This window comes from Venturia canescens, chromosome 1, assembly GCF_019457755.1.
Source record: "Venturia canescens isolate UGA chromosome 1, ASM1945775v1, whole genome shotgun sequence".
Taxonomy (NCBI): Eukaryota; Metazoa; Arthropoda; class Insecta; order Hymenoptera; family Ichneumonidae; genus Venturia; species Venturia canescens.
Genome location: NC_057421.1, coordinates 7,190,275 through 7,215,002, shown reverse-complemented (window position 1 = coordinate 7,215,002; position 24,728 = coordinate 7,190,275). Strand labels below are relative to the sequence as shown.

General features: G+C 38.4%; 1 protein-coding gene across 6 annotated transcripts in view; it reads right to left on the bottom strand.

Moving 5' to 3' along the window:
* The window catches only part of LOC122419533 (pleckstrin homology domain-containing family G member 5), a 155,252-nt gene that overhangs the window by 12,701 nt on the left and 117,823 nt on the right, over window positions 1–24,728 (bottom strand). For all 6 annotated transcript variants that reach the window (XM_043434176.1, XM_043434177.1, XM_043434173.1 and 3 more), the window contains 2 exons: window positions 15,430–15,533; window positions 2,832–2,971 (listed from right to left, as the gene is read on the bottom strand). In XM_043434176.1, the coding sequence (XP_043290111.1) occupies window positions 2,832–2,971; window positions 15,430–15,533 (244 nt within the window). The remainder of the gene's footprint in view (window positions 1–2,831; window positions 2,972–15,429; window positions 15,534–24,728) is intronic.

Genomic DNA, 24,728 nt, shown 5'->3' with positions numbered 1-24,728 from the left:
GAACGAGCTGAAAGGGGATTGAAACTCCGGGCCCGTTTATGTGCGACTCTCCGGGCCACCACCTGGGGAAATCAGACGAGGCAACTCGACGTTTCCCTGAATCTTGCTCGAGCCAGAGACTACTCTTGATCTCCGAGTCTGCACGGAGCTCGAAATTTACAGCTTCAAAGACATCTGCATTAGGAACTTTCTCTTCTGCGAGTCAAACGTTTAATTCATCCTCGATTTATTCGCTCGAAGATCCAAGTTTAGAGTTAACGACGTCACGGCCTGATTCTGATGGGATCTTATCGTTGAATTATTGTTGCACGGAGATTACCGAATCTTCGCATAAATTCTGATCGATTATTCCGAATTCGGTGATTATTCAACCTTGAATAATACCATTTTTTGTTCAAGCAGTTCGGCCGTTCAATGAGAACGGTGAGGCCCACTTTTATAGCAGCAAATGATAGTTTGAGGTCCCCTGATGACGGCAAGCACAGTCCATAACGAAAATTGTTCGATTTATTAAGGGATCTATCCTAATTAGACCGGCAAAAAAAGATTATTTTCACGAGTTTTTTTGACCTTTATAAATTATAAATATGGACATAAAAAGTGTTCGGCCGAAAAAGTAGACTATGAAAATACACCCGATAATTTTTCAAATATTTATTCTACTGGCAATAAAAAATTCATTTGTCGTCCTTTCAAACGAATTTTCACCGATTCCTTCGGTCAATTAACAATTGTGTCGTACGTCGATATAATTGCGAATGCATCTCGCCCTGTTCACATCAGTTTTCGAAGGCATTTGTGTTTGAGAATCGGATTTCTCGAGTTGGTGCAAAGCAGAGGCAGAAAGTGAGGTTTCTAGCTGTGGAACAGTGCTCGTTACAGGAGGGATCGAATTTCGGCAAAGAATACCAGATTTACTCTCGTTAATAAAACTTTGCCAAGCTTTTGCACGTAATAATTAAATTTGTCGATTTAATTTTCCGCGCGTGTTCGCGTCTTAAGCTTCGCGGTGATGAAAATTCAGCTCGTTTATGCCCAATAAACTGCGTAGTAATGAAGCTGCATAATAGCTCGGTAAAAAAAGGAGAGATGGAAGAGGGAGGGAGGCGGAGATCAAGGGAGAGAAGGAACAGATGGCCCATCAAATAACCTGTCGCAAGGACGGATTTTTAATTGAAATCTTAACGGTATTATAATCGAAAGGATCGTAAAGCTCAGATTTTATCAAATCCCTGAGATCTTTCGAACGATGGTGAACAAAGGAAAGGGAGTTTTGAAGGAAAATAGTCAGAAGATGGGATTTTAACAATGGCATATTATCCTGCTCTTTGTCTGACGATTATTCCCCCGATAAATATATTATCGCATTCGGAAGATCATTTCTGATTAACTGGGAAAAACTCCAAAAAGTGAAAACTGTGCAGAAACTTTATGATTGAGTAGCATTTTTCATCTCGTTGCTTGTCGGCTGTTAAAAATTCAATGAAGCTTAATTTTCTTTCGATCATCAATACGAATGATTTTTAACCGCGACGGAATTATTTTTCGTCGTTTTATTGATCTTTTTAAATCGTACTTCAATATCGAATGGAAAATGCAGTTTGAACAACGCGTTCGAATATTTGCTGCAACATTTGACAGGCTTCGATTACGAATAAACGATTGAGTCAAGTCAGTCGAAGGATTGTTCGTGGAATCGATAAGCCGGAGAAAATTGTAAAAAGTCGGATCAGCGACCACATAAATTTTGGCATCTGTTTAAGGCCTTGCGCTTGCGACGGCCGGAAAAATCGAAAATTTTGTTTATTAGATATTCTTCAAGTACAATGTCCGAAGAATACTCTCACGAAATTTCATAAAGATCGGAGCATTAGATTCGTAGCTTTGGCCAATTGATCATCTTGGAATCGTTTTTTTTTTTAATATCTTTGCGGTCGACACGATTACTAAAAACTATTAATCCGATCCGTACGAAATTTATATACCACTTATTTATTACGATAATAGCTCGGGCCTGGACGAAGGATTTCGTATTTTGTTGGAAAAAAAATTCTAACAAAATAACCAAAAATGTAGCATCTCAAAAAATGAATTTTTTGTCAAAACTGTCGCTATTTTTTTAAATCAAAATATTTACAAATCCTTCGTCCAGGCTCAAGCTATTATTATAATAAATAAGCGGTATAAATTTCGTATGGATCGGATTACTAGTTTTTAGTAATCACGTCGCCACCGCACTGATGCTCAAAAAAAGGTGCTTCAAAAAAACTGTAATTGGGCCACTTTGAGAAATTTTTTGATGAAAAAAATTGTACAAATGCACGAACATATGCACTAATGAATGCTGTCCACAGTTTTTCAATAAACATTTATTTCCTTGTCGAAAAAAAATCGAGAAAATCACGTTTTTTCGCCCGCTGCAAATAAGGCATTAAAAAAACGAGAAAAACGTTCTCATGTTCAAAAATGATGAACGAATTCGAATTTTCGTCGATTTATTGCTCGTATTCGAGCAAGTTGAGGCAAAGTATTCATAAATGCAGGTCACACTGGAAGTGAATCATAAATTGTTCGGTTCGATGTGACCGCAACGTAATATAACACTTTATGGACCATCGTCAATTAGGATCGATGCTGTGCTGTCATTTCGAAGTATTACTCTTGGTCATATACCAATAAAAGGTATAACGAACTTTGCTGTTTCGATGAAACGTCAAAATTTATTGTCCGATCGTAATGAATTCCACATTGATATTGACATTCAAATGAGATTTGAAATGGAACGAACACCAATAACCAATTACTTTGGTTTAAGCATGAAATTTAGTTACCTGTTATTCGGAGGTGTTTTCCACCAAGGCAAGAGGTTTCGGTCGTTAGAATCGGCAGGGGATTTGAAAATGCTTCGAGCAGTACGTCAACGCGGCCAAGATCGACGCCTCGACGTTCGCAGGCACCTCCGAGGGCTTCGCTGTAAGAAAAAGCGAAGAAAAAACGTTTGAATTTCAGAACAAAAACACTTTTGCCATTTTACATTGAGCGTGTATGTACGTAGTCGAGCAAAAGTTGAAAACAATGCTTCGAGTGTCTCGCCATCGGGCTCTTTTGTTCCCACAGATTTTTGCAGAGCCGCGTCCGGCGCTCGGATCTCGTCGACTACTTCTCCATTGGAATAAAAGCCGCAAGGAAAGTTTTGACGAGAGATCCTCGGGCAATTCCGATCGACAATTTACTCGCATCAACGTGAATAACTTCATTATATTGAAGCTCCATCTACGAAGCTCTGTCGTTCTAACTTGCTTTTTTCCATTACCGTTGAGAATCGAAGGAACGGATGGGACCGGAAGTTGGAACAGGAAGAAAAACGAATTCCAGAGGCGGTCGAAAACAATGGCGCAAAAAGCGTCTTCGAAATGAGATGCATCGGGACTTTCAGAAAGGAAATTTTGTAACGAGAAATTCGTATAAAAAATTATGGGCTTCGGGTGAAGAAAAATGCTTCTGACCACCGAAGGAAACTCGGTGTATCACTTCGTTCGGAAATCAGATCGAAATTAAGTTGAAACGTTAATTTTTCAATCTCAATCCCCGTCGACAGTTCATTCCGATACTCGGATGTGATACGACGAAAGCAAAAGGAATGGAAACTGCCAACGAAGTGCCCACTCCCGGATAATCCCTTTTCCTCTCTTCTTCCCTACCTTTCTTCCCTTTTGTGTCTCGTGTCCTATAAAACCTCGGCGAGAATACGCGCGAAGGACTGCGAGATCGAATCAACGCACAATCGTTCAATCAGCATTTCATTCCAACGGTTTCGAGCCAAGATCATTTTTATCGCTTCATTTGCCACATCTTCGTATCCGATACTGTCGTAATGTATTTGGGTACAAGAATTTTATTTCCAGAAAAAAAAGCGAAGATGATTGTTCCAATTTGCTCGTTACCGTCACAATCGGCTGTTGAGCGAGTGGTAAATTGCGAGAATCGTTCGAAATTTTTAAGCCAAAAATATAACGAACGTACCGAAGACTGATAGTTATTTATTTCATAAAAAAACGTTCAAAACCTCCAAACGTAGAAAGTAAGTGAAAATGTAAAGTCTAATTTATCCATTGCAGGTTCTTCAGCATTGCTCTGGATGCACGAAAAACGAGATTTGACTTGAATATTGAAATATTTCGTTGGAAGTTCGCAAACAGTTCCGAAGTAGTTTTATTGCGAGCCTCCAATTTTCGCGAAATTGTTTAGTTAAAGCGCAACAAAATATTTCAATACTTCGAGTTGTTTTGAGGGGTTAGAGACCTCGAGGAACCCGCAGCGGAATAATTTCAATGTTTTTTTTTCGTACAACAGAATCCCATGTTCGAATTAACGTGAAAGTGAAAGGGTCGGATACCTTAAGAAAAATCGATCGAACGATCTCATTGCTTGAGAATTCGTGAAAAATTGAGTTTTTTTTCGATAGTGTAAACGATATGGAGGTACAGAGGTGTCCAGACGACGCGGAGGATCAAGGAATATGGCACCATAAACGTTAATGTTCGACAACTCAGCTCGAGGGTGCTTCACGATCATGGCCAAAGTGCCAGGGATACACGAACTTGTGCCATTCCCAATCACTCGTTTTATTTATTGGCAACGCTTTATTTTTATTTCGTTTTTGGCTTTTCTATGACAGCATTTACCGACATCTGGCGTGCGACTCTCGTGCATTTTCTACGGCCTATTTTTTCGTGGCCACTGCGACGGGGAGTCAGAATAGAAAGCAGAAGATTTTGCTTGTGTGAAAAGTGAGCCATGAGTTCACCGAACGGTTTCGAAGACCTGGAATTCAATTTCACGACGCTCACGTTAAGGTATTGTTTGCTGTGGACAGGGTAATCCCCTCGGCTCATTTGTGATACTGAATAATGTGACGTTATCCTCGAGCGAAGAGGTCCGTGGAATTTATCTTTTTCTCGGCTTGTATTCATCCCCGTAGCGGAGGTATTAGAAGATTTTCACATCGGACGACTTGACCCCCGAGATTTATTCGTCTTCGTCAACCCGTTGCTTCCACGAGGCTCGTCTCATTTTTCTTTGTTCATTCGAGATCTGTACAAAAAGCTCAACGTGTCTAGATAAACGCGTGCGAATTGCTGGCGTATAATTATGTTGCTGGGATAATTATATGTCGCAAGGGATAAAAGCGGATGATCGCGGAGGGGAGCGAGAGAATGATCGTTCGGGCTGGAACGCGACTGGGGACAAGACGTACTACGTTGCCAGAAATTTCGGTGTCTCTTAAGCCCTCGGAGGAAAAAATTCTTCCCGTCGTTACGCTGCTGCGATCTCACGTTATTAGGGAAAGGAATTAACTTAATGAAGAACGAATTTTTTTCGCATGTTCAAGCTTCTGTTTTAATAGACCAGAAGTGTTGAAAAATGTGCAGGAAATTTTAATTTCTTCAAATAACCTGTTACCGCTTCTGCGTAAGTTTTTCATTGACATTCGTTCGTTCAGTATGGTCGTACGAAGGTTTTTAAGGGGTCTAGCCTAATTAGAATTGTCAAAAAATCGATTTTTTTATTGCATTTTTCGCACTTTACATATTAAAAAGTATCGTACTGAAATTTTATAAAGATCTGGCCAGGCCAAGAGCACTTTTGAGCCAAATCTCCGAAACTATTCGACCGATCCTTTCCAAAATTTTGCGACATGTTTCTTATGACTATAGCTACAGCGCATATCATACGAGTTTTGAAATTTTTTGTGGAAGTATTTTTTTTCTGCAAAAAACGATGAAAAAAAAAACGTTTTTTTTCGTTGTTTTTGGAAAAATCGCCGGCATTTTGTCATTTTTGAAAAAATCGAAAATCGCATGATACGCGCTTTAGCCTTTTACCTATCGAATCTAAAACCATTTTTATTTTTTTTCTCCGATCATCCATTCCAGAGATTTTATCAACGGCGCAAGCCCATTTTTTTTGAACCTGTTTTCTTCCATTTTTCTGTACGAAAACAGAGTAAAATAAATGTAAAAAACGATTTTTTGTGTATTTTTAATGCCTAACACTTTTTATATCCGTTTTTATAATTTATACCGGTCAAAACAAATTCGTGAAAATAGTCTCTTTTTTGGCCGTATTATTAGGGCAGACCCCTTAAAAGCCCCGATGACTCGAAAAGTGGAATACACCGAAAGCGGGAAAAAACACTGGTTTTAATGCGAAAATCGGTGTCGTGTATTTGGAAGGAAGTCAAAACACTTAACCTTTTGTTTTTTTTTTTTTTTTTTTTTTGTAGAGACCAAGTATTTTGGAGAAATGTGAGAAAAGGGCCGGTGTGGCACTCCGTTTGTTGGCTTGAGGCCAAACTCTGACGTGTGATACCAGGACTCAGTAGATGACTCGGTTTCGTACGTCACTCTATGTAAATCGCTGTCTACATACATTCGTAAATTTGTATGCACATAGAAAGTGGCTTTACGTATTCCTTCGTGTAAAGTATGTTGAGTAAGTCTTGTGTTTGGGAAGTTGATGTTTCGTTGCAATGCGAGCAGTCTTCGTCGAGGAGCCAGTTTAGAGAAAGATAGAGAGCCAGAGCAGGGAAACAGAAACTCATAATCTGGGACATGAAGAAAAATTTGCCTCTATTTCTATTCCAAAATTTGCATATTTAGGGTTTCATGCATTTGCGTTATAATTTTCGGCTCAGTCACGCACAGACTCATTCGATTGAACCGGGTGCAGAGCTCAACATTTTTTTTGACACTGCGCGAAAGTTTTTTTACATTTTGCACTGTGGAACCTGAAATATTTCGATCGATACAAGTGAGCTAATACTACTATTTTTGTACTGTAAAACGAAATAATTTGTGAATGCTCAGACAAATTATTGGTCGAATCACCAAAGGTTTGGTGTAGATGAACAAATTCACGTTGAGGCAAAAAACATGATGGAAACAAACTCATTTATTCGGACTTCCGAACGAGCGCCGTTCCATCAATTCGAGACTGAAATAAATCACTATTAGAGCAACCTAAAAGTACATTTGTGTGGGCAAATAAATAACGACAGTCGTTGAAACGAAATCATTTGGCTCCGGTGATTGATTCGCCTGCCGGATATTTTTGTATTTCAGCTTAAAATGAGTTGAAACGTAAGCCATTGAATTTATTTGAATAACGAAATTTTTTATCTCAGTCCTCGTTTCCCTTGAATTCAGAACAATCGTACATCGAGATTGATTAAAAATTCATTGTTCCATGGATTTATAATTGATGCACCGAATTTTTTCTTCGTTGGAGTGGTGAGAAGAAAAAATTGGGAACTCGTCGACGAATTAACGGAATCGAAGGTGAATGAAAAGCAATTGTATCAGCTAATTAATCGGAGGAATTGAATTTCCTTTCACGTGGTTACTTTCCGAAAATTATCAGTGAACGATGCACTCCGATTGCCACTCGCGGAAGCACGAGAAATTCGGGCGTTCTCGAGTAAATCCCTCGACAATTAGGCTCCCCTAAATGTGAGCACACAAATTCGTCTGTATGATTCAGGCATGAAGCAATTGAAGCAATAACTCGAGTACAATCGTCACGGCGAGCGATTTTAAGGGGATTACATATCAGAGGAATCGTGCAGCTCAACATCGCATAAGGAAACTGGCGTTTCTGGGTTGTTGAAAGAAAAAAAAATGCCTATTCAGCTATCCAACTTGGTTTTATCCAAAAGTTGGTATAAACTTTAAAAATTTTCCTGACGCGATTGTCTGAATGGGGGAGGAGGAACGAAGAAACTTTTTTTAATGCTCAAACTCAATTGTACTTTCCCTTAAGGGAGTTCTCCTTGGTGACCAAACTTGGCGACTAAATTTCAAGTTCATTTGATTTGTTTTTTCCCCTCCGCAGAGTGTGATAAAAGAAAAATGTGAAATCTTCTGATTCCCTGAACGGAATTTTATTTATCATTGTACTACGATTTCAAGCGGAAATAAAAATAGAATAAGAACGTAAATTTCGTCCTCCACATCGTCGATCTTCCCTCCATCCTTCGTATTTTCTATTTCATTTGATATATTGCAATCCTATATCACTTTTCACGCAGTTACGAGTTTCAAGCGTTATATATCCAAAGTTCCATTATACATCGAGGATCGAGACTTTACTTTCCTTTCCGCATTATATTTTTACACTTTTTCTCTTCTTCTTTCGTATTTTTCATCAAACATGAAAACCTACTTGTGCGAATGAAAATCAACATTTTTATATCATTTATAAACGTTATTTGGATGCATTGTTTCGACCGAAGGAATTGTTATTTTTAACGGAAATAATTCGAATTATTATAAGAGGTATTTTGACCTTACAGGGTGTCTAATTTTGACCAGAACAGAAATTTCATGACTTTTAAGGCTTTTTAAGTCAAAGAACAGGAATTTTTCATGACTTTTCTTATGGTTCTGATACTTTTTATTCATCTTTTAATTATAAAAAAATTCAATAAAAATAACAAAGAAATGATATTTTATTTTGAAATAAAGAATCTTTTTTTTCTTACAAACTATTCATTCGATATTCCTTTTTATATCGATGGTGAGTATTGACGAACCAGACATTGTCGCCACCCCGCGAATTTTGAAATCATGTTGAAGAAAACCAAAAAATCGACAATGACAATGAGCGTTACAGAGATCTTAAAAAATCAGGTTGTTTGGTAATTTTTCATGACATTTAATGATTTTTTCAGGTCCGAGTGTAATTTCATGACATTTAAGAATTTTCATGACTTTTCAGGTCGTTAGACACCCTGCCTTATTATATGGTCAAAAAAAAGACTATTTTCACGTTTTTTTTTATCGGTATAAATTATAAGTATGGATACAAAAAGTGTTGGGCCTTAAAAATACACAAAAATTGTTTTTTACATTTATTTTATTCAGTATTCGTACAGAAAAATGGAAGAAAACAGGTCCAAAAAAATGGGTGTGCGCCGTTGATAAAACCTCTGGAATGGATGATCGGAGAAAAAAAATAAAAATGGTTTTAGATTCGATAGGTAAATGGCTAAAGCGCGTATCATGCGATTTTTGATTTTTTCAAAAATGACAAAATGCCGGCGATTTTTCCAAAAACAACGAAAAAAAAAAGTTTTTTTTCATCGTTTTTTGCAGAAAAAAAATCGGTTGAATAGTTTCAGAGATTTTATCAACGAGCCGTCCGAAAACGTAATTTTGAGAAAAACACGTTTAAACAAAGGCACGCACTCGGTACCGCCAGCGCGCTCAGACTGCCGAGGAGTAAACGTCGCTCAAAAGTACTCTTGAACTGGCCAGTTCTTTATAAAATTTTAGTACGATATACTTTTAAATATGTAACTTTCGAAAGATGCAATAAAAAAAATCGATTTTTTGAATATTTCAATTAGGCTGGATCCCTTAATCACTGAAAAATTCGAAGAACTCGGAAATCAATTCGTACGACCTCAATACGAATTTGTTGACGATCAGTCATTCGATGAAAACGGTCGTCAACGAATTTCTGTATCGTGAGAAGTAAAATAATGAAAAAATATAAAAACGAAACGATAAAACTGTGGTTAAGAAATGCAGAAAAGGAAGTGAGCAGGCTTTGAAAACAGTATACGTTTCATGTCCACGGTGTGCAATGTGCACAATAGGGGGGTTAGAAATAATGGGGGAAGTGTGTATAACAACGGAAACGAAGAGTCTGGGTGATTCATGACGATCCGCATTCTCTCCCGCGCTCTATTCCCTCCTCTTTTCCCATCCGCGTTCCATTTTTCGTTTGTTCTTTGCTTTTCCTCGAGGCTTTTCAACACGGAGACACAGCGCGAGTGATAGGCACGCGATAAGCTCAGGGTTTTCCGTATATTTCGGCGAATCGGGGAGCGCCCAGCCCGCGTTCATTTTTCCATTTCACCGCGAAATTTTTTTTTCCGCGTTCTTCTTGTTTCAACATTTTCCGAAAACGCTACCACGATTTAATGGTAGCCTACAAAATGATAAAAACGAGGCATAACAAGAAAATACGAAGTAACAGTGGAACGCGAGCTTTTATCTCTCGGTCCATTCGCTAAGAGACAAGAGACGAAACGTATCGGCTGGGATAGACTCTAAAAAGTATTAAAAAAACGTGCACTTTTATCAGACTGCTTCCTAGGGAACATGAAAGTTAAAGAAAAAAATAAAAAATAAAAAAAATGCCGATGTTTCCTGTATTCGTCAGTCGATTGCCCGATTCAGTGATTCAGGCAGCGCGTTATTGAAAAACTTTGAAAACGGCGCATGGGAACGAGACGTACGCAGTTTAGTGTGATTGATCGCCGCCTCTCCGTACACGCACTTTTCGCACTTATCGAACCTTATCTCGCTTTTGTGCTAAGCTGCTGTTTCCTTCAGTCAAATACGAATTCGACCGAGTGGTAGTTGGGACCCGTATGATTGTGAGTCTCCCACATTAAAGTCCTATAAATCACATTTATTTATTCGATTTTCACGCACTGTAATCGATTCACGCCCAGATTCCCAATGGGAATTATTTTTTAAGCATCAATCAATCTCTGCAGGGGGGCTCATTAAATTCAAGGTGAAAGAGATAAAAGTATTGCTCATGCTTGAAGAAAGTGAATGTATAGTTATGGAATTGAGATTGGCAGAATATAGGAAAAAATAAAAGATAATTGAAACGAGTTTGGTTTAGTAAGTTTTCTGTTCTTGTTGATTTTGGGTGTGTTTTTTTATCCTCCTCAAGAAAGCTATCTGTATCACTTGTTGTAATGAATCGAGAAAATAAAATAACAGTCGTTTCATCTCGAAGTTTTGAAGTTATATTTGATTTAGTTCGGCCGTTCGATAAAGTACGGTGAAGGTCCACTTTTTTTGGGGTAAATGATAGTTCAAGGTCCCCTGATAACGATAAGCACAGTTCCGGGGCCTCTTGAGGGGCAAAATTTCGCAATGATATTAATTGTGAAAAAATTGTACGGTGTGCTCGAGCTTCGGAAAAGTTTATGTCGTGAAGAAAATTTATCACAGATTCCGTTTCTTTATAAAAGCAAACATTGCCTTACGAGACTTTTGAGAAAGAAAACATGAAAAACTTTAGTTTTTGACGCGTCGAAGGCGGATGTGCGTCATCACGTTGGACCGCTCGTAACAGCTGATTGAACTTCGGGCGAATTCGGGAATTGCGGGAATTTCATCAAATTTATTTTTGAGACTGACTCACGTGCTTTCATTCGTCTAGTAGCTTCACTTTTTTAAATGAATTGACCACTCCTTTTTCTCGGTGGCATTGCACCGATATAAAATTTCTTTCGCACAATAAAAATGTTCCTCAGGTTATGAATATTTAAAGTGACCGACTCAATCATCAACTAGTCAAGTTGAAGTATGAATTTGATCTTTTATGATATTTTTAAAGCATTTTATTACATTCTCATGATAAAAATATTCTTAATGCAAGTGTTTATTTATTTTATTAATAATTTAGACTGGGAATGAATCAACATAAAGTAGTTGCAAACTTGATTAGTTTACATGATTACATATTTGTATATAGTTGTAGATATGAGCATATTCTGGCACGATTGTATGTCGAGCATTGAGGAGAGTTTATTGCACTCGTCAGACATTACATTGAAATTAAACTGAGCCAACTGAATCTTTTCGTCCAAAGGTCTACGTGAGTATTTGTTTGCTAATGAACTGACTTATTTTTTTAGTTCCGCGTTGCATTTGAGACTAGTACATTTCTTTCGTTACTCAAGTAGTCTGCATAATTTGCGATTATAAATCTCTATTAAAACTTTTTATAAATTTATGAGCCAACTACTCAAAGTGGCAAAAATTGAGTTGAAAATTCGATTCGAAATGTTGGGAAAATGGCTTTACACGCGCCTCTTAAGAGGTTATATTCGCTTGTGTAAACACTTGATAATTCAATTAATGATTTCTTGTTCTACTCGTAATTAAGATTTTTGCTAATTCTATTTGTTCTGCTACCAAACCAAGTGAAATGGAACTCTCCAAACAGCTAAAAAAATTCAATACTCAGAGGAATTGAAAGCTAATAAAAAATATTCGTATCAATTGATATTCAGGGCGATTCCATAGGATCGGTTTTACTCCCATGCACACGTATCGCGATCACGATGTAACCCGTAGAAAAACAAGATTTATGTATTCGCCATTTTGTTATCACACGATTTATATATTTACGCGGAAACGTATGTTTATCGGTTAAAGTTTTGTTGCCTTCGGATTGACCACTGACACAGATAGGAATGAAGGAAGGTCATGAAACAAGAAGATAAAGCATCTCGTAACCGCCGGACGCGTCAGGCCAGTGGCGGTGAAGCGTTTGTACGGAGTGATAACGTTCACGCGAGAGTGGAATACGGACGATGCGCTAATACGCGTAAACGCGTGCGTATATCTGTATCCTGTAAATTCGCTTTACCTCGTCTACCAAAGGGACATGAACATCGATCACACATCAGCTCGTCCCCTAGATCAACCAGCGATAGATTCGTCAACGTTCGACTACGTTCTATGAATAGAACCTCGACCTCTTTCCCTGTAGCCGTGACCTTACCCGTCATTTGCCATGATTAATTTATAATTCGCAGGTCGATCAACGAATCATTTAACCCGGTCAACTTTGATTCTGGCATTTTGTAATGGCGAGGCTGCGGTTACGTCGATGTCACTTTGCACATTCTTCTTCATCGTAATCGCCGTTTCGTAAGCTGATTTATGATTTTCAATGCTGCGTCCTTTCAAGGCTTTCGGATTCTTGTTTTTTTTTGGCGAGCGAATGATCAGGTTCTTTCAAAGGGGATCGAAAGGGTCAGAATCATTGTGTCAACTCGAAAAAAGGCGATCTTGAAAGGCAAGAGATAAATCGTTGCGTTGAGTGGGGATGAAAAGTCTGGTCATGCAGTTTGAAGGGAGTAGAACGGAAAAAGAGCTTCGGATCGTTTCGATTTTGTAATAATATTGATAATTGCTCGCTACGATGAGCAAATGATCGATCGTTTATGTCTCTGAATTGCAGTTTTCGGCTCAAAGGTTTTTTTTAATGGCATCGTTCAGTCCTCTAATGCACCTCGAATGTTCAAAGCTCGTGTTACTCGATGGGCTTTAATCGGTTGCAGAACAGGAAGTTTCAGTGCACGCTGGACGGTGGCGAAAAATGGGTTGAAGCTTTTTTTTTTTTAATCTCTTTTTTTGAACGAATGACGTGGAAAATGTTAACTCTCGAAATTCGCTGTGATCTTTGCTTGAAATGCTTGATTCGCAATCAATGATTGACTGTCCATTGTATATATAGGAAATGAAACGTTCAGCCTTTTGCTCGACTTTGAGCTACCTACCGATCCTCAAAAGCCTTAAAAAAAGGAGATTTTTTTTTGGTTATTAGAGATTTTAATTCAACGATCGAAAATGAATGATCCAATTGATGATTGATCACGAACTGGGAAGGGAAATTTTCAGGCATTGTTGCTGACTGTTCCATGAAAATCCATTCTCGTTGGTATCGTTATCGAAGGAATTACATGAGGTAGAAAAGAAGTAAAAGGACATTAATGAGGTAATCTACGAAACTCGGTTCTGAAATAGCTCGTTAAGGTAGTTCATGCACGAAACGATTTTATTAAGAATGTCTTGAAATTTGTACACAGAGTTTAAATGGGTAGTCGACTGACACGCATATCAAATTTTAAAGAGTTCCTCTTATTGGTTATTTAAATAAACGTGTTTAAATATGAGGAAAAGTACACAGGGTGATAGGAGCTGTGCGTAAAAAATCGTTTATCTTTCCATATAACGAACGAACGCTTCTTACCAAGTTTATGAAAAAGTACACAAAAACAATGAATAAGAAAAAATTCGAGACGATTGTCTTACTAGTTAAAAGATATATTACCTTAAAAATTGAACGAAATTGATAATGAGCACTCGTATAACCTCACATTTGTTTATTTCCGCATTTCGTTATTTCTTGGCTCGGCCCATTCCTGTCACAGCCTTTTGTCTTTTTATTAACACTTTTTTCTTCATCCACTTCCCTTCGAGTTTTCTCTTTGCCCTCTCTAAAGCGATTTTTTGCATAAAAAACTGTGGTATTTTAGCCGGGGACGAATGAAATTTGGGGTTCGGTCAGTGATGGATCCCCGATTAATTAATGGCTCGTAATTTCATCGGCCAAAAGATAAGTTGAAAAAATGTATTTACAATTTTGAATTAATGTCTCTGACATTAATTTCGAGTGATAATATCTTTAATTAGGAAGGAAAAATCGATCCAACTTAGACACCCATAAAATACGATTCTTCAGGCATGATCCACCTTGAGTTGACTTCGTGGCCCGCATGTGTTTTTTTATTTACTCTCCTTTTATTCGTTTTTTATTTTTTTTCATTTCCCTAGTATCGATCACGTATCCGAATAACATTAGTTACGTTCTGTCTCGAGGGAAGAAGGTACGTGTACAGTTGAAGAGGGGGAAATGGCAAATTGGAGAGAAGAAAAAGTACGGCGTCTTCCTAATTGGCGAGGGATCGAAAGCATTATATCAAGGAGTGTAAGAAAGAGGAAATATTTGGTACATTGGGAGTTGAAATAAGAGCGGTGGGTGAAAAGAAAGGAGGGAAAGCGATTCGTATCGTTCGAAATCGTCGGTGGGAGAAAAAACTTGGGGAATTTTCTGCTCCAACTCTCGAAAGCTCGCAGCGGTTTTTCCCCATTGACGCGATTTCCACCACTTTTCAAAGTTTCCCCCGTCGAGATTTTTCCGAACGATTTTTTTCCTCCGTGCCGCGATCGCGGGCACTCACGAGAAATTTCATTGATGCGAGGACGTGATTCGAACCACCGATTTATCGGATTTACAATGGATTATGAAGCAATATATCTCGCGCGAAGTGAGAAAAATAGCCTCGAAATCTCATTTCACTTTGAAAATCCAATTACTTGGAGCACTTTTTTTCTATATTTTCTTGTAAGATTCTCCCACGGATAAGATTAAAAAATAAAGGAAACATACGCTGCGTGAGACGTCAAGGATTTTCGCAGATGCGCGGAAGAATCCAACGAGATGGGACGCAGTTTGCTGGCTCGGGAAATTCGATGCCATAGATCTTTGCTTAAACGACGAAAAACTTTTGCTCACGGACACATCGGCGATTGTACGGCGTTTATATTTCCACTTTTTCTCACTGCCAAAGTATTTTTCGATGTATCGAGCAGTAGAAAAAGAGAGAGAGAGAGAGAGGAAAATAAATAAATACAGGAAAAGCAATAAAAGTCTCAGGGGGTATGGAATCGAGTTGTTAGTTTTTGCCCTCGCTCTTCCTCCAGAAATGGACATAAATGTGTCAAAGACCAGACATTATGACGTGATAGATCGTTCGATACTTACACCAAAAAGGTTCCCTTCGTAGCAGGTAGAAATTCTTCTCGCTCCAGCGATCCAGACTCGTCGCCCACTTCAAAACTCACGCTGAAGTATTCGCTGCTGGATACCTGAAGAAGAAGAAAAAGAAGAGTCTGCCTTTAGTAGAGAATGGCGAAGGAAAGACGGGAGCCCTGAACAGCGGTACGTCGCGAGAAGTTTTTCAATTTTCATCCAAAAAATTGGGAAACATTTTTTAACCCCATTCGCCATCACTGCGAGTCGATCGCTTTCGAATTATTTTGAATTTCTCGTGCATTTTTCTTCCCCACTGAGATCGAGAAAGTTTCAAAATCATAAAAGATTTGTGTGCGTTGTTTTCTTTGAATTGATCAAATATTCGAATAACTGGAACGTCAACTTTACGCTTCATTTACGAAGAAGACATGCGAGCAACGTTCTCCTGTCTTTTCGTTAACTCTCAGAGAAACTCGTGCCGGGCGATTCACAGTTTGTGTTAATTAACACACCTCTCGCCAGGGAAGCGATACTACATGCAACTGAAAATTTAATCCGAGCTTCGAATATAATTGAGTTTAAAGCTGGAGAAGTTGGAGCGAGGAAAACGCGGCGCGAGCACGTGCGGAAGCAGAATGAAATTTTTGCATGTGACGATTCCGTGCTAATGGAGTTTTACAACGTTTCTCAGGACAAGAGAGTTTTCCTCGTATCCAGAAATGATACGCCGAGCGCGGAGGGCTGAATCTTCTGAAAACCAGTTGAACTTTTCGAACCGGCGAAATTGAATGGAGAGCAGAAGAAAGAGAAAGCAGAGGGCGCGCACGTCCTGGAATGTAGTAAACTTTCTGCTGGGAGCGAACTATTACACGGAAACAATTATAAAGTCAATTTCACGCTATAATTGACTGTAAAAATTTGCTGTGATTCACTTAAACTCGGAGATGAGAGTAAAAATTCAACTTCCTGCTAATCAATAGTTAACACCATTACAAACTTCGACATTGTTTTAAGCGAGGAAACACACAACAAAATTTAGCTTTAGTCGGTGTGACGAGGGTTTTTTTTAAATCCAGGAGCGAGCTTCGACACAAAGGCATTTTCACGGCGTAGGAAATGCACTCGATTCTTTACATTTTTCTTTACAACTTTTTGAAAAATATAATAATAAATTGCATCGTCAAAAGAAAAAATATAAAAGCCCATGTTTATGGTAGATTTTGTAAAAATTAACCGAGAAACGTCAATATTTATTCATAAAAATGCAATGTAAGTTTTATAACTCAATTTGAAAAATCGTCTTTTTTCATCGGTTTTTCAAATGTCTCAAATGTCACTCCGATAGCAAACAATCTAGATTTTTATCGTGCGCTCTGTGTTATTTTGAAATTTTACAAGTTATTGTCACGTTTGTGGACTTTTATCATTTATTTTATTAAAAGCAGAAAGTACAAATGTACCAACGATTGATACATCGATGGTGGCCATGAATCCACAATTTTTGTGGGGTTTTTGCACTTGTATTATTCCATTCAGGCACAAGACCCCAATCATATACATTATAACTCATTATTTTTTAAAATCTTGTCGCTTGGTCTCTCCCCGTCGTATTATTTACTAGCGAAATGACGTCACAAACCGAAGCACCATGGCGGCTGGCGTTTCCGCGTAAAAATTCAAAATCATAAATAAAAAATAGTTTTTAACACACTTTTTGGTTTTGTAAAATGAACATAAAAATTCTACTGGTTCATTACGATCTCAGCATTAAATTAAAACAGTTTTCAAAAAGAGGTGCAATACCTTATTGAATATTTTCCGACCGAAGCTGCATGGAGGAGCAACGAAAATCAAAAGTATCATTTATTAAAAAAAAAAAAAAAAAAAAAAAAGATTGCCCGAGATCTTTTGGCTTATTCACGACATTTGACCGAACGTAAAATTCGTGTCTTTTCCATGCTGTCAGTGACAATGGAACAGAGCAAGTTTGCATTAGTCGCAGAATATGATATTTTATGAAGGGCAGTAATGGAGGCTGCCCCGAGATTTAATTACAACTCGAGTCGTGAACCCGTTTCTGTCGTCGCTTTCAAACGGTGGTTCATGCGAGCTCGTGTTTGGTCGAATTTTCGTGAAAATTTTCATTTTAGCTCGGTATTCATAAACCGAGCTCATAATTTACGAAATAATTCGTTGTAAACGGTGTCGAGACGTTTGAACGATTGATAATTTCCAATAAATCGAGTGAAAAGTATGCGTGGAAACTGTCCTCGCACGAAATACCCAATAATCCGAATAATCCTGTTGAACGAACGAGCTGAATTGCGACCCCATGAAATCCTACAATCGGCGTACATTCAATCGTCCCATTAGCCGCGTCGACTGAGATCGCTGTCGAAAGCGCAGTTCCAAACGATCAGAGACAAGTGGCCACCGGGCTTGGAGTCATCACGCAATTTACGGTCTGCATTGCATCAACACTCTTACGAATTGACAAAGGAGAAAGAGAGAGAGAGAGAGAGCGCGATAGAGAGGGGAAGGGTGAGAAGAAGATTCGGTAAGATCGTTGTCCGCGCGTGAAGTCTGTCAAAAATGTTCGTCAGGTCGAGTATCGCGTTTGCGCCACCCCCGCGAAAACAGTATTTTAATGAGATCATGGCCACTATTTAAAAATCTGCAGAAAAATCTGATTTTTTACACAGCATAGAAAAATGTTCGAAAATGACGGTAGAAAAAATTGAGGGGAGGTTACCGAACATTTAAGCAAGAAAATAAGTATGGAAAATTAGACATCGTAATGGCAGTAAATGGATCGTGATTTTTCAATCAAATTTGTAGGATCGTAAATGCTGGAAGAAAAAAAAATTAAATCATATACGTATTCGTTGAACATTTATCTTGTTAATGGCGTTATAAAAATATCAGGTCACCGAAACTTTAAGAATGAAATCATAAATTAACTACGATTATCGCTCACGATGAGTAGTTGAATACTAAGTTCGGTACGACATCGGCAACACCGCTCTATCAGCTCTTTATATATATGTATATCGACGTATATCGTGTTTAGTTGTGACGTACTTACATTAGTGTATCGGTACTGTACAGACGTGTATACTTTCTCGGTATAATTAATAGAAAAATGTTTTTTGTTGATATTTATACAAATATTGTGATAACAAAAATATTTGTAATCACAAATAATGACGTAACCTCAAATTCAAATAAATTGTTGATTATGTGTATCAAGTCATATGTGACTGACAAGCCATCAGTTTACCGTTGGCAAGATAGATATATCTCTCCACCAATAACAAAGTTGCCAAATCAAAAAGTTAACTAGTCAAATTTTTACTAATAATGATATTTTTTTTATATAATTGATAATTACAACGGACTAATTGATTAGTTATGTTAATTTTTAAATCTATAAATTTTGAGAGAATATAATAGCAGCAATCCCTTATCATGACAAAAAATTCAGTCGTTCAACGCTCGTGTGGTGGGCATGATCTCATTAATGTAATTCTATCGCCAGGCTTAGTTCATAAGATAAAAAAAAAAATTTATATGCTGTACTTGAACCTTTAATAAAGGGCTGTGTAAAATTTCAGGGTCGGTTATCGATCTAATTTCAGAGAAATTAATTATTAAAATTGGTGGTTTTCGTGAAGGAATTTCAAAACAGCATACAAAAACCTAACTTCCGGTTGCTACAAAAGGGTATATTTGCCTAGAAATCCATAGAATACTGGAAAAAAACTGCAATTCATATACTTAACACTTTTAGTAATCTAATACTCCCAAAAAAAGTTGCCCTCATCGGCCTATTTTTTACGGAATATTAAGTTCAATATGAACTTCCGGCATTGGATTTCCTGCGACTCGCTATGATAAAGAGACATGACAGTAAGGCATCAGCTGAGTGTAGTCCTAACCTCAATTTGACAGATCAGCAGAAAAGAGGTTAAGGAGGGTGGATCGCGATGTGATACAAAGTTGCCATGCTAAACCATGTTAAAAATATAAAGAATTTCAAAATGATAAGAATTTCATAAAATTTGGTAAATGTATTCTTTGAAAATATATAAAACAACATACATTTTTATAGATTTTTCTACCACATAGCTCTCGAGTAATTGAACACTAAAGTTCACGTGTATAAGCATAGAGTTTACACATATACAGTTATACATCTCGTGCATAAGAACTTCGATTTAACGCTCAATTATGCGATAACCATGTGGCAAAAAAATTTGAAAAAAATTGTATTTGTGTACTTGTTGCCAAAGAATGTTATCACGAAATTTGATCGACTTCTCATTATTTTGATTTCGTGATCCACCCTCCTTAAACACTGACGAGCGGTCGCGTAGAAAAAGACGGAGAGAACCGGTGTTGCCAAACGTAAACCTGGGGATACTACGTGAATCGTTGGACTAAAGTTTTTTTTAATTTTTATAATTCAGTACGAACATTCATTTGAAGGATTACATACGGAAAATTTTACTTATAAGAAATAATTTTTTTCCATATGTCAATAATATTAATAACTATAAGTCTTAACTATTAGCAGTGGTATATGACTAGACTGAAGCGATAGAATTACCTTAAGGAGGGTGGCTACCGACGATACAATGTTGCCATGCTAAACCATGTTAAATACATTAAAAATTTCAAAATGATAAGAATTTAATAAAATTTGGTGAACATATTCTTTAGGGCCAAATTTGACAATACAAATTTTTTAAGATTTTTCTTCTGTACAGTTATCGAGTAATTGATCACTAAAGTTCAAGTGTATAAGCATAGCGTTTCCATATATATAGGTATACATTCCGGGCATAAGAAATCTGCTTTAATCCGTAATTACTCGATAACTAAGCAGAAGAAAATTTTGAAAAAAATTGTGTCTTCGGACTTGATGTTGAAGAACATTATCACGAAATTTGATCAATTTCTTATCATTTTGACGAACGTAGCCACCCTCCTTAAGGATATTCGATGGAAGAGCCCGTGTTTCGACGAAACGGGGTTAAATGTCGTGTGTGCTTGCACTCGATGTGCCGCTCTCTCCTCATTATGAATATATATACGACGCAGAGCTTGATCACCGTGCTCTCGAGACCGAGAGATTCGAGAGAGAGAGAGGAAAGAAAAAAACGAAAGCTCATAATGTTTCGTACAGATCGGATTACACGCGGAGCAGTCCGGTTCACGATGACGCGCTCGTGAGCTTTTCATCTCCGGTGGAATTATGCATATCCACCTGTGCATCTCTCAGGGTATAAAAGTATCAGGGAGCATTTATTGCAGACGCGTGAGCTCGTCGCCTCTCAGTTTGAGCGTTGAATACTTCGTATCGTACATTACATTCCGGGTGGGGATCAAATGTTGGAATGACTAAAATTTCGAACAGTTAAAATCTCGAGTTTATAAATTTCGAATGATAATACGGAGACAGATAGATTCGACTAGAGCTTTGAATGCCGAAAATAAATAAAGCAGAAACTGCAAGGTTCAAAGCACGTTTACATCGAAAATAGAATGTAACGAATCGCCCATAGGACGATGACTAAAATATCAATATTTCGAAAATTCGACTATTACTCTTTCGATTCATAAATTACTATATAGTCAGCGATACTGTGAAAATTCAAAATTTTGAAAATATAATAACGAAAGACCAAATATTACTGAGGTTGAAATAGTACTGAAACACCAAAAAGTCGAACAGTCAAAATAGCGAAACGTTAGAAAGTCGATCGATCAATATAAAGAATAATGCAGTGGAGCTCCGAATACACGCGTCTCACCCACTCACTTACTCAGACCGGTGATCTCCAATTTTAAACATCGCCATTTTGACTTCCGCCTTTTCGAGCTATCGCTATTCCGCATATCTAAGTTTTGTAGATTCGAAAAATTCACTTTCGATTTTTTGCTACTCTATATTATGGTCTGTTTGTAAAACAATTACTCTTCATTTTGAATTCGAAAATATGAACTTTCAACATTAAGATAGTCTGTTAAAATTGCATTCGAAATCAAAACTATTGAAATATATATTTTCGGGTAAATACGAATTCAAAGAAGGAATTTTTGATTAAACACGCAATCTGCTGAATAGTCGATCGGGAATAAGAATTTCAAATTACTTATTTTTCTCCAAACTGAAATCAGAATTTTTAAAATTTTGAAATATCGACCGTTCTACAACTCAGTTATTCCACATATTGAACCCCACCCTACATTCCCGTTTCCACATCGCGGCTCTGTCATTATTATTAACAGGGTTCGTGCAAGCTATACGGTTCTCGATACACTGTGTTGATAACGATTTATAATTTGATGGAAAATGAAAAAAAAAAAAAACAATTGAAAAGAAAATGTAATGAAACAAGCAAAGTAAACGAAGTGGCCGTGAATACGAAAAGTTCATTTTCTCTACGAATTTTCTTTTCTGATTTCTTCTCGGCGAAGTTGTTACTACGCGTGCGGACTTTCGTGACGGAATGGAACTCGAATATCGGCGATAACGATTGCTCTTTTCATTCGGCAATTGCTGAGGGAAGGAGGACATTTTTTAACGCCACGATTATACACTTGAGAGGATTTCCGGTGAAATTGTTTCCGAGTGAAATTCTTCCACACGAAATAGGGAATGATAACATAAATCGCTCGGGTCAGCTGCTTTTGGACTCGGAAATTAAAGAGTGCGGGGCTCCAAAGGGTGCAGTTCGCGCGGGTAGCCCAGACAAAGAACCATTCCATTCTCTCTTTCTCTCCACTCGCATTTTTCTCGACGTACATGAATAAAGCAGCGTGCACGTATCGGCTAAATAAATATTCGAATAAAAAAGCGAGCGGTGCGGTTCGTGATACATACGAGCGTATTACCGTTTCCCACGAACACTCATAAATAATGCGGGGATCGAGAGCATTCGTAAATCAAGCCAAAACCATTTAGTGTGTACGAAAATCTACGGTATTGCGAGAGCCGTGTACACGTATCGTTTACGTCTGTGTGTGCCAGATAATATCGAAAATACCAGCACGTATTCAGAGCACAACATCTACTGATGGACATTCTACAAAGAGCTCTATGAAAAAAGCTTCATTTTCCATTTCATCATCGCTAGTGAAGCTTTCATCAAAGTTTCGCCACTCGTGAAACATTTTTTCACAATAAATGTGCCGTTTCGCAACCACCCCTTCTTCTCTAACTTCTACATTCGAATGATTCATCCGATTTTCTATACGAATTCAATGAATCTCACGAGGATCGAACCGCTCCAGATAGCGACAGTTTCCTTATTTCTCAAAATACACATACTTTTAAGACTTTTCGAGCCCTGACCGGAGCAGCTCGCAAAAGCGAAAATAGCCTGGGCTCGCAAACTTCGAAACAGCATCGTTCCACGTCCCCTGCGACGGATGCATTGCGTCAGACGATTGTTGGTAACCGATATTCGAGCACTGCCGTTGCATTGCACAGCACGACTCCGAGCGCAAGAATAAGAAAGGCACGTAGACGGAGAATTTCGTGCTGACGCGTGTCAGCAGCACTCGCGGAGCTATCAAGTTCGAGGTTTCCTCGTGCCAGGACACCGATTGCAGTGCCGGCTCGATTTTCTCAAGCTGTAAAGACAAGAGGACGAAGGTACGCGCCGCGTTTTCATGCTTTTATGTAAACAGCGTTCGAAGCCCGGCGACTCTGGCGTAGCAATCGCCCCGCGTTCCGATGCGCACCGAAGCGTTGTTTTCGCAAAGTCAACGCCGGAGGATTCCACGCCGAAGGTCTGGACAGGCTCGAAGCTTCGGGGTAGACAGTGAAGCGTCGCTGCAAGCGAAGTGCCGGTGCAAACGCAGCACGAAGGGCACTGAAGTTGAAAATTGGTGATCCGGCCGTGTGTATACAAGGATCGGCGCAGCGAGAGCGAGTTCGCTGAATTTCGTGGCCGAGCCACCACCGAGAGAGCGAGCCTCGCTGCGTAACGGCTCGGATCCGATGAAACGAACGAGCGAAAGGGGGATCGAGCGATCGAGTTGGGATCGGGTACGCAGAGCGGGAGACTGGCAAAGGGAATGAGAAGCGCGATTGAGAGCGCGGGCGAGAAACGGAGGCTTCTGATTCGGGGAGCGTAAGGTCGGGACGCGATTCTCGTGAGCTCACTGCGGATATTCCAAGGATTGAGGGTAAACGCGCTTGACGATGCAAACGTGATCTCGAAAGAGGCTCGCGCCTATGAAGAGTCATGTAGAGACACGAAACCGGAGCGGGAGGCAGGGAGAGAGGAAAGGAGAGCACGAGACGACGTGTATCGCGCGATGTCTTCGAAGCAGACTTTTGCGACGATTACTTTGCATAATATCGATTCGACATCGAATTTATCCAAGCCCGTCGCTTTACCTTCTGGTATTGAGAAAACGCGCGGAAACGCCGCCGGAATAAAAAGATGCTTCCCTCCCTTCTCCTATTTCTTTTCTCATGTCCTTTGGGATTTGCGCTCTTTGCTGTGTGCTGCTCTTACGCTTTCTTTAAATGTGCCACCAACGTATTTACGGATCGTAAACTTTCATTGATAAAAAAACTTTATACTTCCCATTGATAAAATCGTTCTCGAATGAGCGAACGGTCAAAATTATTTTGCAAGACCTTGTCCACGCGACAAAGTTTCGTTTCCGTTGTGACATATTTCATCATAAAACGAAGAAATTCATCATTATTTATTATACTTAACGAATAAATATTTCATTGAACTATAAATGAGGCTTCAAATTGATTTTTTCGTTCTGCTGAATAATTGCCAAAGAAAAATAAGTCAGTTAACTAGCTGTACTGACTTTTTTAACAGCTTCGTTCTGTTGTTCAGACAAAAGGTTTGTAAGCTCTTTACGAAGTATTATACAAAATTACAAAATATTCTGTTTGCCTGAGAATTCGAGTGACCATATAAACATTCTTTTGCTTCCTAAGAAAAATCACTGTGCACGTGAACAAATGTGCTTTCATAAGGAACGACCTTTCTGTTGTAACAATTTATTGCAGGGAATGATCGAAGAAGAAGAATTCAAATTTCAAAATCATATTATTTCCAAGAAAGAGGCGAGTTAAAAAGAAAAAAAAAAAAAAAAAATCGAATTAAGTCGCGCAAGAGAACAATCGTGACCAGTTTCGTCGATCAACAGAAAACGTATATATTTGCAAACGCTCGCTCACTCGCATACGAACGCACTCACACACACTCACACACACATCATTTTATAGAAAATATTTTATAATCATTTCTTGAAGAATAACTCGA